This window comes from Colossoma macropomum, unplaced genomic scaffold (assembly GCF_904425465.1).
Source record: "Colossoma macropomum unplaced genomic scaffold, Colossoma_macropomum, whole genome shotgun sequence".
Classification (NCBI taxonomy): domain Eukaryota; kingdom Metazoa; phylum Chordata; class Actinopteri; order Characiformes; family Serrasalmidae; genus Colossoma; species Colossoma macropomum.
Genome location: NW_023494787.1, coordinates 26,143,585 through 26,160,853, shown reverse-complemented (window position 1 = coordinate 26,160,853; position 17,269 = coordinate 26,143,585). Strand labels below are relative to the sequence as shown.

At 39.7% G+C, this 17,269-nt stretch overlaps 1 protein-coding gene across 1 annotated transcript in view; it reads right to left on the bottom strand.

Moving 5' to 3' along the window:
* The window catches only part of LOC118805672 (exostosin-1c), an 89,485-nt gene that overhangs the window by 5,473 nt on the left and 66,743 nt on the right, over window positions 1-17,269 (bottom strand). The window contains exons 4-10 of the mRNA XM_036566655.1: window positions 9,138-9,231; window positions 7,608-7,715; window positions 4,597-4,716; window positions 4,119-4,251; window positions 1,901-2,019; window positions 827-922; window positions 643-729 (exon numbers count right to left, since the gene is read on the bottom strand). Coding sequence (XP_036422548.1) covers window positions 643-729; window positions 827-922; window positions 1,901-2,019; window positions 4,119-4,251; window positions 4,597-4,716; window positions 7,608-7,715; window positions 9,138-9,231 — 757 coding nt within the window. The remainder of the gene's footprint in view (window positions 1-642; window positions 730-826; window positions 923-1,900; window positions 2,020-4,118; window positions 4,252-4,596; window positions 4,717-7,607; window positions 7,716-9,137; window positions 9,232-17,269) is intronic.

Genomic DNA, 17,269 nt, shown 5'->3' with positions numbered 1-17,269 from the left:
TGCCTGCTCACATGCACAGAACTGGGCAGTCAGTTCTCCAGGCGTATTCAACTGCTCGACTACACTGCATGCGCAGCAGTTTGAACAGATGTGGCATCTGGCTTGAAGCATGTGTTGTCTTCAGAATGGTTGGTGGTGAAAAACAGGAACGATTCAAACAGCAGTTGGAAATTGGCAACGACCAGTCTGATTTTTACAGCTGAGCTGGTTCATATTGGTTTGATTTTGACCAGCCTTTCCAGTGATCTATCGTCTTGCAGGTCCTCAACAGAGAACATACTTATGCACATTTTAATTCACAATTACAATTTATTTGTGGAATTTTACATATTGTGGAAAAATAAAACACAGCATATGGCCTGTGCAAAAGTTATGGCACATTTTCTATTTTCTGTTTTACTTTTTCCAATATACTAAACACAGCAAATAAACAGAAACTGTGCAATTGCAATAACAACTGGATGTGTTAATGGTGTTATGAAATAACTCTGGGAGAAAGACCAGACCCGAAACTCCTCCTCTTCTACTTTCTATGCCTGTAAATTCTCTCCTCATCCTTCTGTTTCCTGTTTCCTGTTTTGAACTCCAAAAAGAGGGATGGAGACTCCTGATCTTGGTTAAAGTGTGAGGAGAAGCTCTAACCTCACTAGTCAGTAGCACCGTGTCTTCATCCAGGCTAAGCACTGCTTCGGTCTCGATCGTGACATGGGGCAGGAAACGGCTACTCGTCTGTGGAAAATAGAAATGGAGTAAGTCATTGAAAGCAGGCGGGTTTCCTATTGCACATGGCCACAGCTTGACCGTGCTCTCACTTGGAAACACTTACTTTCCTTCTGCCATCTGTGACCACGAGTGGCACTGGCATGGGTGGCCATTTGCTCCGGTGAGGGGGCGGCTTCTCGCTGTTCCACAGGATGATGATCTGCAGAGAGGCAAATATGAACAGACCTGGTTACAATTCACACACATTACTGTATATACCTGTGAAGTCACCTACATAGCACATACTATGGTTCAAAGTTTCTAACACATTATGAACAATGTCCAACTAATTCTGTTGCAGACACATGCATTGAATGATTTGAATATAATCACAGTACTGTGCAACTGTACAGGTTTCAAATAATGTCCAGAGTGATTCTTGGAGCTGCATATGAGTCTTAACTGTTTGAGAAAGCTGTACAGAATCACGAAGTTGTTATAGTCAAATTCACATTCAGAAGTTAACACACTGTCTACAGAGAACAAACGTAAACATGCCATTTTTTTTGCAAATTTTAGTGCACAGATCCTTTTTATTTGTTAGGCTATGTTTTATTGTTTTATTTGTTATATGTTATGTTTTACTGGAAAAAATAAAACATAACATATAAAATGTGCCATAACTTTTGGACAGGTCACATTTTATGTGTTATTTTTCCCCAATGAGTTGGACTCAGCAAATGAACAGAAATCATACATTAAAACATGTAAAAGACTGTTTTCTGTAGAGGATGTGTACTTAATTTCCTTAAAACATGTCATTTAACCAGAGCTGAACTTTTACATATGACTGTGTTTGAAAAGTAATTATGAAATCAAACGGCAGATGACATGGAATGACTATAAATAGATAATTATAGTCTAATAATTATCAATTAAATGCTTCCAGTTGTTCCCAAAATACTGAACGTTGAATAAAATGTCTAAAAACACATTTTGGAGATGAATGTGTAATTTTAAAATTTACACTGTATGACTTGTTGAATAAAAGAGAAAAAGCAGTAATATAACAAATTATTCCAAACGTCTACTAGAGTAATTATAATGAAACCCAGAATTATTGTGAACTTTAAGCAAAACACTACATTATGCATTCATAACAGAATTCCATGGACAAAACTGGATGGATGTGCTGTACCTGGGAGCAGTATTTTGACTTAGACACCACCTGGAGGAGCTTCATGATTGGCTGAGACTGGGACACTAGAGGAGAGATGGCATGGATGACAGCAGTAAACTCCTGGCCAGGGCTGACGCCTGCAGAACAGAGCACACAGAGAGAGACTAGGTTAGAGCTTGTCTATACTTGGTGTACAATGTGTTGCCAGTTTAGTTACATCTGCCCTCTACATACCCGTACATACACGCGTACAGATGTAGGTATACAATTACTTTACCATCACTGGAAAGGGACCTCAAGAGGACCACTGCTAACCTGATATTATTTGATAGGCCGATTCTCAACACAGCAGTGACAACAGGGTTGCGGCATACAGGTGTGTTTTGTGCTGGTATGATTGTACCAGGCACAGCAGTATAGCTAGGGTTTCAACACACCAGTGTCACTGCTGGCTTGAGCACAGTTTAAAAATAGTGAGCAGTGGTCTTGTGGTCAGAAACAGACTGCTGAGGAAGGCCCAGAGAATGACTAACACAAAATGTGCATGGAAAAAGAAGAGCTTCTTACTGTACGCCTGCAAGGTAGACGTGTCTAATAAAGTTGCCAGTAAATGTAATCTCTCAACTATACAGGGCTGACTTTTAGTGGGGTTTTAGTGTAATATCACTGTGCTAGTTCTCCATTCTGTCATACTGCACAATTCTGTCATATAGTGTAAAAGGTGTTGTGAATTAACCTGAAATCAAAAGTGACCCATGCTACCTTGTCAGGAAAAGGAATTATTATCTCAAATCCTTTAATTCTTTAAAAAAAATAAGTAATTTAAAAAATTCTAAAGCTGCAAGTTCTAAAACGGGGCACATCTCTTTGGTTACAGAACTCATTATAGCCTACAAAAAAAGATTATATCCACTATCACAATCACAAGGGCCCCTATCATGGAAAACTGAGTTTTCCTCACTTTTTTTGCAATAAAAGATTTTGATGCTCTATGTAAGTGTCAAAACATACTGTTCACAACCCAGTCAATATGGGCCATATATGGACACTAAGCTGCAAAAGCAGCCTGTTTTGAACCTGTTTTTGTGATGCTACACAATCACATTTACATATATCCACCCATAAAGCCTGAAGCCCCACCCATTCATGCTAAAGTTATAAAGAGTGTTTCAGCCCGAACTGGTTTTTGAATGAGGCACAATACAGGACATCCAATCAGAACAGAGGTCACTTACATATATTAGTCTTAAAGGCACAGTAACAACAACAGCCTGTTTCAATTCTAAGGCATAAAAATAAAAAAATGGTCATGTAAAAATGAATTTTGGCTGTTTTTGGTACGTAAAGCCAACAAATATTATAAGTAAAAAAAAAAGAATAATGTAGGATATTATACTATGCTACGGTTCTCAAGTTGGTCTAAAAAGTCTGCTTTTCTCTAGAGACTGTTTAATTCACTTTGCAAACACAGGAACACGTCACATTTCATAAATGTTTAAGCAAAATACTAACAAACTAAAATACACGAACAGGCTGAATAGTGAGTGTGACATGATTCAAGTTATGTGGTATACTAGGCTACTTCTGGTTTGCTAGGCTATATTTTTCCATAAACGTTATAGAACATTGTACCACTGTCTTCATATGAGTATTACATTTTTAATGCCATCTTGGCTTGTAAGAATCATTTGAAAGCATCATATTAGTACATCTAGCTAAGCTACGCTTTAACAACTGTAAATCACATATCAACATCAAAACACAAAGTTTTCGGTACAATGTCTATTTTTTCCATTTCTCTTATAAGGCGAGTTTCAGAGATAGATGCCATATTTTTAAAACACTGCAGCAGATGTTGTGCTATTGATACCACTAGACAGCAGCACAATCTGTCCTTCTGAAAAAAAAAGAGGATAATCCTTTATCAAAATGTAAGATTATGCGTCTAAATCATCTTCTGATTTTTGATTATGTCACCATGCACCAGCAGCGGGGAAAAATTATATTAGGCAATAATATTACATTTCATCCCTCCTACTACCCCATCTATCACCGAGAGACATGCTCAGCTACCTCAGAGACACTCAGTGATACCATGTTCCACTCAGAAATACATGTCACGGTGCAGAAGAAACGTGTTGTGATTAACTGTTCACATTGACTTCAATGTGAACGCGGCACTCTACTATTTTACACTATGTTGCTTTGCTCTAAGTAACCCACTCTTTAGGCTTACCAAGGTTCAGGTAGTAGAAAGGGTAGTGAGCCAGATGAGTCGAATATTCCGGCAGCACCACAAGACCCCCAGGCAGGGCATTCCACATGAACTTGTTCCGGGAGATGTGGGCGTACACTCTGTCCTTGATGATCTGCCAGACAGACAATGACACTGAATTAGTCTCATGTAATAAGACTCACTAGAATATCTTTCCTTTTCGTGTCTTCAACTGAAAGTGCAGTATTTTGTGTGATGACTTCAATAAACTGGGGTTACTGAGGCATGCATTTCTGCTTTTGGCCAGTAGAGGACAATGCTGCCTCATGTATTTTTTCACAAAACCAACATTGTGCTTGCCAATTAACCCGAAGGCTCAGGACTAAGTGGGTGCTAATGATGCATGCCATCTTAATCCTTGTTTTAATTTCCCCTAAGAGTACGTGCCCCATCACACCCATGCTGCCTACAAGTGACATGCAAGCCCCCTTTCACTCACCTCTAAAGTGGTGAGAACGATCTTGTCCACTGAGGAGAAGTAAGCCTCCCAGAGCATCTGAGTGCGCTGCCTGAGAGCCAGCACCCGGTCAACGCCCACGGCCCGCACTGTGGAGGGCACCTTATGGAAAAGAAAATGTTTTATACAGGGAACAGGCTAAGTTTAAAGGGGAAGTCCACCAGTTTTTCAAAATATCTGCATAATTCTGTTGTTAAGAAGTAAACAAAGTTATGCTTGATGTTGATGTAAAGTGTTCCATTCTAGAGAAACTTACCAAGTCAGTATTGTTTACAATGGTGGTAATAGGAACCAGACTTCTGAACAGTTTAAAGCCTCTAAAAGCTCCCTCACAGAAAGTTATTACATTAAATGGTTATGAATACCCTGCCTGCCTGATCACTTTTTTTTTTAATAAATTCATAGTGGAGAGTTACATGCAGAGTTTTGTGAGACAAAACAGTACCCACTGAAAACTTATTTTTTCAGATTTATCAACATTACATATTTCAATCTAGCAAATCTATACATTCACATATAGATTGATATCCTGTACATCTTCTGTCCATATCTTGTATAATCTGGAATATATATACCAATATTTTATCCCCTGTGTATCCTGCATCTCATGTATCTCCCTCAGACTCACACACTGCATATATGGCAATGTGTACCACTGTGCATATCATAACTTTTATTTCATAACTTATATCTCTGTACAAAAACTGTACATTGGAATGGTGCAATACTGTGTGTATACTAATGTGTATATTGTGTATATGTGCACATACCTAGAGTCTAATGTATGTGTATATATTTTGGGTTTTTTTTTGTTTTTCATATATATTTTTTGTATATTTAAATACTACAAGGGGGCTATGCACCTAAGATCTTCAGTCACCTTTGCACCTGTGTAAATGTCATGTGATTTTGATTTGATTTGATATTTAAACTCAGAAGACACATAGAGGTTCACTGATAGTTTTGGATAGTGATCAAAATGGCTACGTGTGTTGTAGATATTGCAAACCTTGCTTCCTTTCACCACCACTATAAAGAAATCTGAGTAGATACGCTTCTCTACAACACACCATTTCACATCAAACCACTCTGAATGACTTTGCTCTATATCAGTGATTCCCCTTTAAAGTCTTACATGGAAATACCACCCACTTCTACCACATTCAGAGTCAGCATAGAAATAATTCATTTCCCAATGTATTATGTGAACATTAAATGCCCAGGCATATACATGAATCTTTCCTGGTGTAGGTGCAGCATTTAAAGTACAGTGAATATAGGAAACAATAAAGATGCACAAAGACATACAACATACAAATGGATGGTGTCTGTCTGTTTAGTGTGGAACAATAAAATTGCAGCTTGGATGTTCTAGAATAAATAATTAAACGGCTTTAATTAATACCATGGCAAATAATTTGTAAATATATATTAGCCAGCAGAGAGGGTAGTAATAATAAAGCATAGTCCACAGTGAAGGCACTTGAGGAACTGTAGTAGGTTTGTTGGAAGTGACGTGAGAGTCAGGCTCATCTGATTTAATATAACGATAAGGTTGACAGCACATGGCTGTTGTGGTGATGTGCAGTCTTTAAGCGCTAGGTTGTCAAAAAAACTACACAAACGGATAAAAGTACAGAGAAAAGCTATGCAATGTACTTTTATCCATTTTTTACATACAAGTATATCTTATTTAACAACACAACACTGTTTGAGGCATATGTGTAGTGGTTTAGGCAGTATGATGCTAATTACTATTTAGTAGTAATTACTTGTTAGTAGGGCTATCACCCATCCAGGATTTCCCTAGAGGGTCCAGATTTTTGGTTTCTTGACCAGGGTAAAATGAATTGATTCCATTGATGGACACAAAATTTACAGGAATCCAATATGTTAGAACTCCTCATGAAATTTAATGCTTCTTTTAATCAAGTCAAACCATATATATATATATATATACACCGATCAGGCATAACATTATGACCCCCTTCTTGTTTCTACGCTCATTGTCCATTTTATCAGCTCCACTTACTATATAGGTGCACTTTGTAGTTCTACAATTACAGATTGTACTCCATCTGTTTCTCCGCATACTTTGTTAGTTCCCTTTTACCCTGTTAGTGTGTGTTGCGCTGGTCTGAGTGGATCAGACACAGCAGTGCTGCTGGAGTTTTTAAACACCTCAATGTCACTGCTGGACTAAGAATAGTCCACCAACCAAAAATATCCAGCCAACAGCGTCCTGAGGGCAACGTCCTGTGACCACTGATGAAGGACTAGAGGATGACCAACAGAAACTGTGCAGCAGCAGATGAGCTATCGTCTCTGACTTTACATCTACAAGGTGGACTGACAAGGTAGGAGTGTCTAATAGAGTGGACAGTGAGTAGACACAGTGTTTAAAAACTCCAGCAGCACTGCTGTGTCTGACCCACTCGTACCAGCACAACACACACTAACACGCCACCACCACGTCAGTGTTACTGCAGTGCTGAGAATGATCCACCACCCAAATAGTACCTGCTCTGTGAGGGTCCATGGGGGTCCTGACCACTAAAGAACAGGGTAAAAGGGGGCTAACAAAGTATGCAGAGAAACAGATGGACTACAGTCTGTAATTGAAGAAAGTGCACCTATATAGTAAGTGGAGCTGATAAAATGGACAATGAGCGTAGAAACAAGGAGTCATAATGTTATGCCTGATCGGTGTATATATATATATATATATATATATATATATATATATATATATATATATATCCTCACAGGTGCAGTGAAAAATAAAGTAGCAAACTTTAAACAGCACAGCAAACATGTCTTAGATGAGCAACTACTTTTGGGACAAAGGGAAATTATGTACTATGATTTCTAACCAAACTGTCACTTTAAGAGGTCAACCTCTGTCCTCCAGACACACGATTACAAATAAAAGTAAAGAATGAAAAAGGTCCTCAGAGCCTACGGCTCTCAATGGTTGTTAGTGTGCTGTTTACCTGTAGCAGCAATCTCTCGTCTCCCTCGATGACTGCCTGGTTCCACTGGATGACATCAGAGAAGGGCAGCTCCCAGCCGTTGCTGAGCAACACTGGGATACAGGCGGCCTGAGGGACATGCCAGAAAGAGACAGGAAAGAGGCATACACCATTGTTAGCATCTGCGGCATGTAGATCCTAGGGTTGCTGCAGACAAAACAGGCATAATTCCCACAGGCCCAGAAACGAAGATGTGCGTTTTCTGAACTCCCAGGAGGGACGGTAATCACATTGAGTTTGGAGCAGGGTGAGAGGGAGTCGGGACATGAAAGTGGTCCTACGAGACTCGCGTATGACTCATTCTTCCTATCAAATCCCCCTGCGAGATACAGCTAGGCTAACGTTCAGTGTCGAGGACCCCTGGCCTGCTAATTAAACAACCTCCATGCATGTGTTACGAACAGCAGGGGGTGGGCCAACAGGAGGGTGTCGGGGTGGGTCCATGACTTATTGAAGTACAGTTTGATGTTCCCCATCCCTCTTGTTTACTGTCAGGTTTTGATGTTGCTCTACTTTCTCGCTGCATTTGCTTACTTGCGTTTGTTGTTTTCCCTTCCTTCAGCATGTAGCCTATTCTGGTCTATCGTTAGAATTTTCTAATTAAATCACAGGAGAGCGCATCCTTAAGAACAGGCGGAGATCAAACATGCCCCCTCTGGCAGCGTGCAGCCAGGCTTTCATCCTAAGCAGGCTTTAGAGGACACTAAGAGTGGACAGCAAGAATTGCTTTCAGGTAACAGATTGCTGCTCCGGCCTACCAAGGATAAGCAGAACCTAGGCCTTGCCTGTTTTTCACACCCAGAGAAGGTGTAGACAAGTACGGGCATTTTTTGGGGTGCGTGTCTGAATGTGAAAGTGCCAAACTCAGGAAGAAAGAGTGTCAGAGATTAGAGTGTGTAAGAAAAGTTGTGTCTGGCTCGTGTGTGTGAGTGTGTGTGTGTGTGTGTGTGAGGATGTTCTAGAACTTTCCACAGTGTTGATAATTGCCAGTTCTTTCTGTGGCTTTGGCTGGCACCAAAGAAAAGACAAGCTCAAAGAGGACTGAATGGAAAGGCAAAATAAGGGAAGAGCGAGAGACCCAGGAGAAGACTTGGAGGAAGAGAGAGAGAGAGAAGGAGAGAGAGAGAGAGACAGAGAAAGGGAGAGCGAGGAGCAGTTACTGTGAGGGGCAGAGCTGTCTGCCAAACCCACTGTTTTGTGGATTTGTCCATTCAGCACTGAGGGCACCAAACGCGAGCTTCCGGCCTTTTCACACACAACGCCAGGAGGCCCAAGAATACATACGACACATAAGTTTTTCCACTCAACACCTAATGTGTTGTTTATCTAGGAAACTCCAGGACCGTTCTGGCCCTTTTCTGAGTCTTTCTTGCCACAAGGTGGTCAAGTCATTCTTTGCACCACCTACGGTGCAGTGCAGCTGCTGAAACATACACGGCTGACTCCGGGTCAGATGATGGTTCACCAGAAGGTCAGCTAATACCTCCATACCTGCAATGACTCCAGGAAACGAAAGGATCCCAGACGTCGTCCACGAGGAACCAGGCAGAAGGTGGAGTTGTGGAGCAGCTCCTGATAGTCGAACCTGCAGAACAGAGCAGACAGAGAGCCAGCATCAGCACAAGCACAAGCTTTTCTCCATACAGTAGAAAGAGAGCTTTGTAGTCCATTGAGAGCTGCTCTGGCACTGCTCGAACCGCAACCTCGCTGAGAGACGTTTTGATCCGGGCAAGCCACCATCCCTGCCTCAAGCTGTTGTCCCTGGCAACCATTTAGCATTTCTAAGAATACGCTGAAGAAAAACGAATCCAGCGCCTTTGTGCCATTGCCACTGTCGGGTGATTAGTGAGTTCGAGGTGGAGAAAAAAAAGTCACTGCTGACCCGGAGCGAGCTAATGAGCGTGGAAGATAGGGATTGCATAACGGATTTGATCTTGGATGGAGGTAGTGTCAGCACAGGACTTGCTGAGCGAAAAGCTGCCCTAAAATAAGAGTTTGGGAAAATTCACCAAGATAGCCGTAAATTGACAGGGACACTGTTTAATAATAGGCCTACGAAAAGTTTTGTTGCAGATACTCATATAAAATGATTCTAATTTAATGCTAGTACTCTGCAACTTCCTACTTTCCAAATTAGTTAGAAGCTGTAATTAAAAAAAGAATTGTAGAATGACTCTAAAATGATAAAAAGAATGAAATTCCAATAAAATCCTGTCCAGAATGCATCATATTTAAAAAATTTTAATCATGCCGAGGCAGATAATTTGAAAAAAGTGTACCGTAAATAGACCATTCTACTGAATTACTGTATACTTTGACCCCACAGTAAAAAAACTGAAAAACATTTGTTCAGACAAAGCATTCAGACCTTATATATTTACAAGGATTATGTATTAATCTATTTAAGTCCTAGGCATTAATTGAGATAGTAGTAAATTAATGTACTAAGCTTTCTATTCAGAGTCTCAATGTCTGAAAATCAGTGCATAACTTTACGAATTGTCACTACAGAAACACATATTTTCTACAGTTAAGTGAACATTTTGTGTTTAAATGAAAAGTATAACTGTTCAAAGCGGTGTTTGCTAGTCATGTACTGGCTAGTGTTATGCTAAAAATTGACTAAAACTGACACGACAGAAAAAGTCATGATTGTTTTGTTAATGACAAAATGGAATGTTCAATCATTTTAATAAAATAAACATCATTAAGATACAGAGTTAAAGCAAAAAGGATTTAGTCTTAAATGATTGACAAGTGATTCCAGACTTTTAAACGGTAGCGTACGTGACCTGCCCTTACTCCCAGCACTAGCTCTGTATGGGTTAGTGTATAACAAGTCTGCCTCTGGCTGCTAGATGGCCACTTTTGGCTTCTCGCTCTCGTGCTTTTACTGTAAGACTGTAAGACCCCTCATTTTGCTTGGCTTGGGTCGACCCTGTGTGGGCAGAACCGTTCCGCTGCTGAAAGAACCCAATGTTCCCCTGCAGGCCGGCTGAGCATGGTGACGGTGGTGGCGGCTGGCCTCCAGCGCCACTCCAACAGGAGTGCAAACACGCTGCTATAAAAGTGCCTCTATCTCCATTCAGTGGAACACGTTTATTTACTGCTGCAGAGAGAGAGAGTAAACACGTCCGCCATCATCTAGGCCCCTCTGGCACCCCCCTCAAAGCCCCAAGAGTGTCCAGAGCCAACATACTGGTTTGACACAAAATGCATCTGAATTCTGAGCACACAGCACATTTCTACTTCTACTTCTACTTATTATCCAGCAAACATGTTGTAATATGGCATTTGGGTTAAAAGTTTCATTAAAGCAATATTTTGGTTAAAAATGAAAGAACCCATATCATAGAAGAACAAATTGTCCTCACTAGTAATGTAATATGTAAACATGGTTAAAGTTTCAAAACATAGCAGTCCGTACAGTCCATATATGGATGCAGCCTGTTTTGAATTCATTGGTTTTGTGATGTCATGAAAACCAGCATGTTTACATTTTTCTGCCCATTCAGCTTACAGGAGCTTAGCTTCACCCAGTCACACTGACATTATAAGGAATGTTTCAGTCCTGACTGCTTTTTGAATGAGGCTCAATACAGGGCAGCCAATCAAAACAGAGCCCACTTACATACATCAGTTTTAAAGGCACAGTAACAAAAACAGCCTGTTTAATTCTAAGTGATATAGAGAGGTTAGAAAGCACTCATGTAAAAATGAATTATTTACTTTCCTTCATTTCTTTCTTTCATTATCCTCTGTAAATTAGTTCAGTAAATAATTTTTATTTAGCACAGTGTCAACAACATTTTCAACAAAATCATTTTATATCATGCCTAGTCATTTTTTTTCTCTCTCGGTTGTTTGTAATATTTTTATTTTTCAAAGTAGAATGGTATCTACATTTAAAATCTGAGGAGATTAATAACTAGTTAGACCTTGTATGCATGATAATAGTCTGGGTGGACCAGCAGTGGCATACAGTCAGTGGGGTGCCGACCTTATCAAGGGAGTAAATCGATATATGCCTGCTCTGGATATAGGCCAATACAAACATTATACATTGACCTCAGAGGAAGAAATGAAATATGAAAAATGTAGGATATGGGCCTTTTAAATTTTAAATAATTCCAAATATACTTGCTTTTGTGGTTTCTGACACTGTACAACTTACAATTACCTAAAAACAAGACAAAACTACATTGCAAAGCTAAAAACAGCAATTTGTGCTAAAGGCTGGCTATAAGCTTCTGCTATCTACATTAACCTATAGCTTCAGTGCGAAACTAAAGAATCAAACGTTAGACACAAAACTTAGCTTGACTGATCATCTAAGTGGAAAGGGAAAATTGTGTAAATTACATTTTTTTTGTTGAACTGTTCTTTTAAATCCTTTAATAAGGACTGAAGAAATCTGTGTCTGCTATTACGGCAGTGTGGTGAATAGAGCTTACACAAGAGTGCTATTAGATTAGCACTGCAGTCAGCGCTGAGTGTGAAGTTTCATGTGGAGTCAGAGGTTCATTTGCGGGTTTGTACCCCACATAGGCCTTTTAATGGCCATTTGTTTATGCTGCTAGCAGCAATGCAGTAAGAGATGTTTGGGGAATACGTGGATGATGGATAAGGTGGTAAAGCTAGCTTTGTTTGACTAGGAGCCACTGAGCAGCTCTGCTGTTTAGTACCTGCTGAGAGAGTAGGCCCATTTTCACTGATACAGCAGTAACACTGGGGAATTCAGTGTGAGCTCTTATTCACTGTGCATTATGCATGTTAGTCCATGTGTCTGGATGCATTGACGTCTACATGTGTGAGTGTGCGTTTAAGTGTGTGAGTCTAGATTTTAGATTAGCTGTAACCCACTTCTCTCTCTCTCTCTCTCTCTGTCTCTTTCTCTCTCTCTCTCCCCCTCTGTTTTTGCAATGTCTTCCTCAGCGTATTTTAATGAAGCCATTTACTCAGAAGTAGTGGAACAAATAAATCATTTAACAGTGTTTTGTTTCCACAAGCTAATAAACAGGCTTCTTGCTCTTGCATTTACCAGGGTCGAGTGTGGAACTGAGCCAGCATTTCTCTATGCATGTGTGTGTTGATTGTGTAGTACACTACAGCTGCTGTGGGACACTAAGGTGACATGGAGCGTATCTCCAGCCTGTAATGTTGGGGCATGACCCACTGATAGAATGTGTGTGCGCCCCCACAGCGGCACCACATAACCTACTCCTGCACAGTTCAACAATTCTCTGTGCTCAGGGTGACGTCTGGGTGGCTGCATGACATGTATTGTAAATGTCAGTAGAGTGTGTGAATGCATGTGTGTGTCTGAGCTGCCTCAAAATAAGTTTCCCTTTCTGTTTTGAATTTTAAGGTTCAATATGCAAACATTGTGAAAGCTGCTAAATATACTGTTCACCCCCATTCATACAGTGCATACATGGAAACTATGCTGTAAACATTTTAATTTCATTGTATCTCTGAAGTCGTAACAACAAACATTTACTTATATCCATCTTTTCAGCCTATATCAGTTTAGCCCAGCCCATTCATGCTGAAGTTATAAGGAGTGTTTCAGCCCGGGCTGCTTTTTGAATGAGGCACAATACAAGACAGCCAATCACAAGAGAACTCACTTATATCAGTCTTAAAGGCACAGTTACAAAAACAGCCTCTTTAATGCTAATGGATTAACAGAGGTTTGAAAATGATCATGTAAAAATGAATCATGACTGTTTTTGGTATATAAAACCAGTGTTTTATATAGAGTGTTATGAGCAAAATAAAAAAAAAATAAAAGTACAAGAAAAATGTAGGATATGGGCCCTAAAGAGCTGATTCTAAATGAAAATTGAGGCAGGCCTGTTTGGTGAGGTGCTTCAGAGGTTCTTTATCCATCAGTTTCAAATTAGCATGATTAGATGCTTCAACAGATTGCTCATTGAGTTCACAGTGCTTCTCGCTGTTGCGCTGGTTATATTCAGTGCAGGTAACACATGCGCGTGCAAATTATGATGTAAATACGTCACACGTCATTAATATTGTTCTCAAAAGCCCTATTCAAGCTAGATTACTTTTATCAGAGGAGGGCCAGTAGTGTGATTTGGGCACGATTTGACTGGCTGATTTGTAGAGAATAATGAACCCAAATAGCCCCAATTGAAACATCATCACATTGATGTTTACGTCAGCATTATGCAACATACTTCTGAACAATAACATTGTGTCTGAATGGCAAATGGAGATATTTCCTTTTTCTTTCTCCTTGAAATTCGACCATCACCAAAAATGTTTTGGATTTCAGGAGTCATGTCATTAACTTGAGGATTAAACAATTGGGTCAAATTAAGCTCCATTTAGCTGTTAGCCTTGCCTTCAGGTCACAAAAAAAGAAAAAAAAATGCAGGGCCTGTTTTCCATTACCCAGTTTTGTTATTACATTACTGTGATATTGATTCAAACAGGACTGCTATTGCTGAGGGAGCTCTGAGTTTGGCAAATTATAGATGATAATTCTATCCAGAATTATTACTTAGCAGATTTGTAAAAGTAGAGACGTTGCAGATTCGTACTGGATCTAAACCACGGATCATGTCAGTTACTGTATTTCCTCAGGTAATACTAATCCAGCTCGAAAAGGCCTTTAGAGACATGAGTAACGCAAGTAACATAATCCTTAAAAAAAAAAAGTACAAGAACTTAAACTGTAATGTGTTACATTACTTTGTTACAGAAAAAAACTGATCACATGACTGCAACATTTTACCTTGTACCATGTTACTCTGGACACACAGTTAAACAGTTAAAGACTGTGTTTGGCCATAGTGAACAATCCAAATGCTAATCTATGAAGAACCTCTTAAAATCTCACAGTACAAAACCAGTATATAGGCAGTGAGTGTGTGTGTGTGTTTGTGTTTTAAGGATTTAATCATTAGCACACACTATGTTCCGTAATGAACACAGGCCTCCAGGTGAGTGCAGTAATATTCCAAGAGTGTGTGTATTTGTGTGCATAACTGTGTGCGTGCTGGTCCTGGCACTCATGCACGTTTACTCCAGCGTAACACAAAGACGCCTCACAGTCGCGTTTCCAATCGCTAGCGTCTCCGGGGGGAAAGATGGTTAAACATTTAGAGAGGAATATTCAGGAAATCCGCACTGGAGCAGAGCAGGATCTAATCCAGCAGTGAGCGCTAGCAGCAACATCAGCAACTCGCTTCTGTTCCTCAATAATCCACTGCATTATTTACCTCTAAATACATCAAACCCCTCTTTTTAACCCTCTCTCTCTCTCTCTTTCTCATACACTCTCTTATTCTCTCCATTTCTCCCTCTTTTTCTCACTCCTTTCTCTCTCTCTCTCTTTTTATCCACTCTCTCATTTATCCTCTCTCTCTCTCTCTCTCTCTCTCTCTCTCTCTCTCTCTCTCTCTCTCTCTGTCATTGAGAAGTCTGGGGGGTTCTCTCTGGAGGCAGCTGTTACTCTGTGTGTAACATCGCTGCCCAACATTCTCTGCCTGCTCAGCTGTTGTCAGTGGCTGGAGAGCGGCGACTTCTGAGTGTGTGAGAGAGAACAAGTGTGTGTGTGTGTGTGTGTGTGTGTGTGTGAGAGAGAGAGAGAGAGAGAGAGAGAGAGAGAGAGAGAGTACCTGTTTGGGAATGCAGGGAGCGGAAGAAGGAGGATAAGGGAGAATGGCGTTTAATCCAAGTCAAGCATGTTGATACACATGGATATCATAAGCTGAATGTAACGGGTGTAGCTGTGTAACGTATCCAAGCTGCGCCCACAAATACATTTATATTTCATTGCACTGTTTGTGAGGTTGGACCAGCCTTATAGATTGTTGGCCAAAATCTTATTCAACCTGAGTTTCTGTCATATAATCTGCTTTAAACTACCACATCTCCTAGGTTCTGTGTGGTTTACCAGTTTTTGTTGGAATATGTAAACAATTCCACCTCTCTTATGTTAGTCTAATATGTTTATATTTTATGTTAATTAAATGCATTGTGTAGTGCAAGGGTAGGCACCCAAACAACGCAAAGTCAACAATGCATTCAAACAGACAAAGGGATATAATTATTTATTATTTTATGATCATGTAAAGTTCTCTATAAATGATCCCCTTCATTTTCACTACATATTCTGATAAAATCTTAATCCTTAATCTTAATCTTACAACTAAAGTTGGGATGTTGTGCAAAATGTAAATAAAAACAGAATGCAATGATGTGCAAATCATTTAAACCCTATATTTAATTGAAAATAACACAAAGACAAAATATCAAATGTTGAAACTGAGAAATTATATTGTTTTTTTTTATATGCCCATTTTGAATTTGATGCCAGCAACATGTTTTGAAAAAAGTTATAACATGGACAGAAAAAAGGGAAAGTTGTGTAATGCAAAAACACCTCGTTGAATATCTCACAACTAATTAGGTTAATTGGCAACTGGTCAGTAACATGATTGGATATAAAAAGATCATCCCTGAGAGGCTGAGCCTTTCAGAATAAACAAAGTGAGGGGTTCAACACTCTGTAAAAGACTCTGTGGGCAAGAATAACATTTCTCAATGTAAAAAAGCAAAGAATTTGGGGATTTCATAATCTATGGTATACAATATTAAGAAAAAATTCAGTATATCTGGAGAAATCTGTATGCAAGGCACAAGGTCGAAAACCAACATTGGCTGGCTGTGATCTTCAGGCCCTCAGGCTTCATCACGTTAAAAACAGACACAATTCCGTAGTGGAAATCACTGCATGGACACTGGAACACTTCCAAAAACCACTGCCTGTGAACACATTTCATTGCTGCATTCACAAATGCAAGTTAAAACTCTACCATACACTTAAGACCAAATATAAACAGGATCCAGAAACGCTGCCGCCTTCTCTGGGCCTGAGCTCATTTAAGATGGACTGAGGCGAAGTGGAAAAGTGTCCGATGAATCAGAATTCGAAATTCTCCACGACCTCTGGGCTAAAGAGGAGAGGGATCATCTGGCTTGTTATCAATCCACTTTTCAAAAGACAGCATCCGTGATGGTATGGGGATGCATTACTGCATAGGGCATAGGTGATCTGTACAGGTTTTGGAGCAGCATATGCAATGGAAGGCCTTGCTTATTTCAGCAAGACAATGCCAAACCACATTCCGCACATCATTGATTTGCTCATCATTGCATTCTGTTTTTATTTACATTTTGCACATCATCAACTTTTTTGGAAGCAGGGTTGCAATTTTAAGATATTGTTCAGTCTAGAATTATCAAGTTTTAAGTGTCAGCACTAAAATGTTAGTAGCATTACTGAGTCAGGGAAAAACATGCTAAAATATGGCGTCCCTGCACTGCTATGATTCATTCTGTAAAGTTTATGTATAATAATTAAAATGTCAGAGATGTAGAGTACGGAGTTTTTCAGACAACGTCACGTCTTGACGTATTCATGTTACACGCACAGGCTAAACAAATGTCCGGTTTGATGTTTGGGCGTCAAATGCAAAATCAACATTATACTGATAAAGATATGATGACAATAGTAAGCAATTCACTGACATCAGAAGACACAAAGTTTTGACTGGGTTTGAAGTTTTTTCAATGCACTCACAAACATCAGA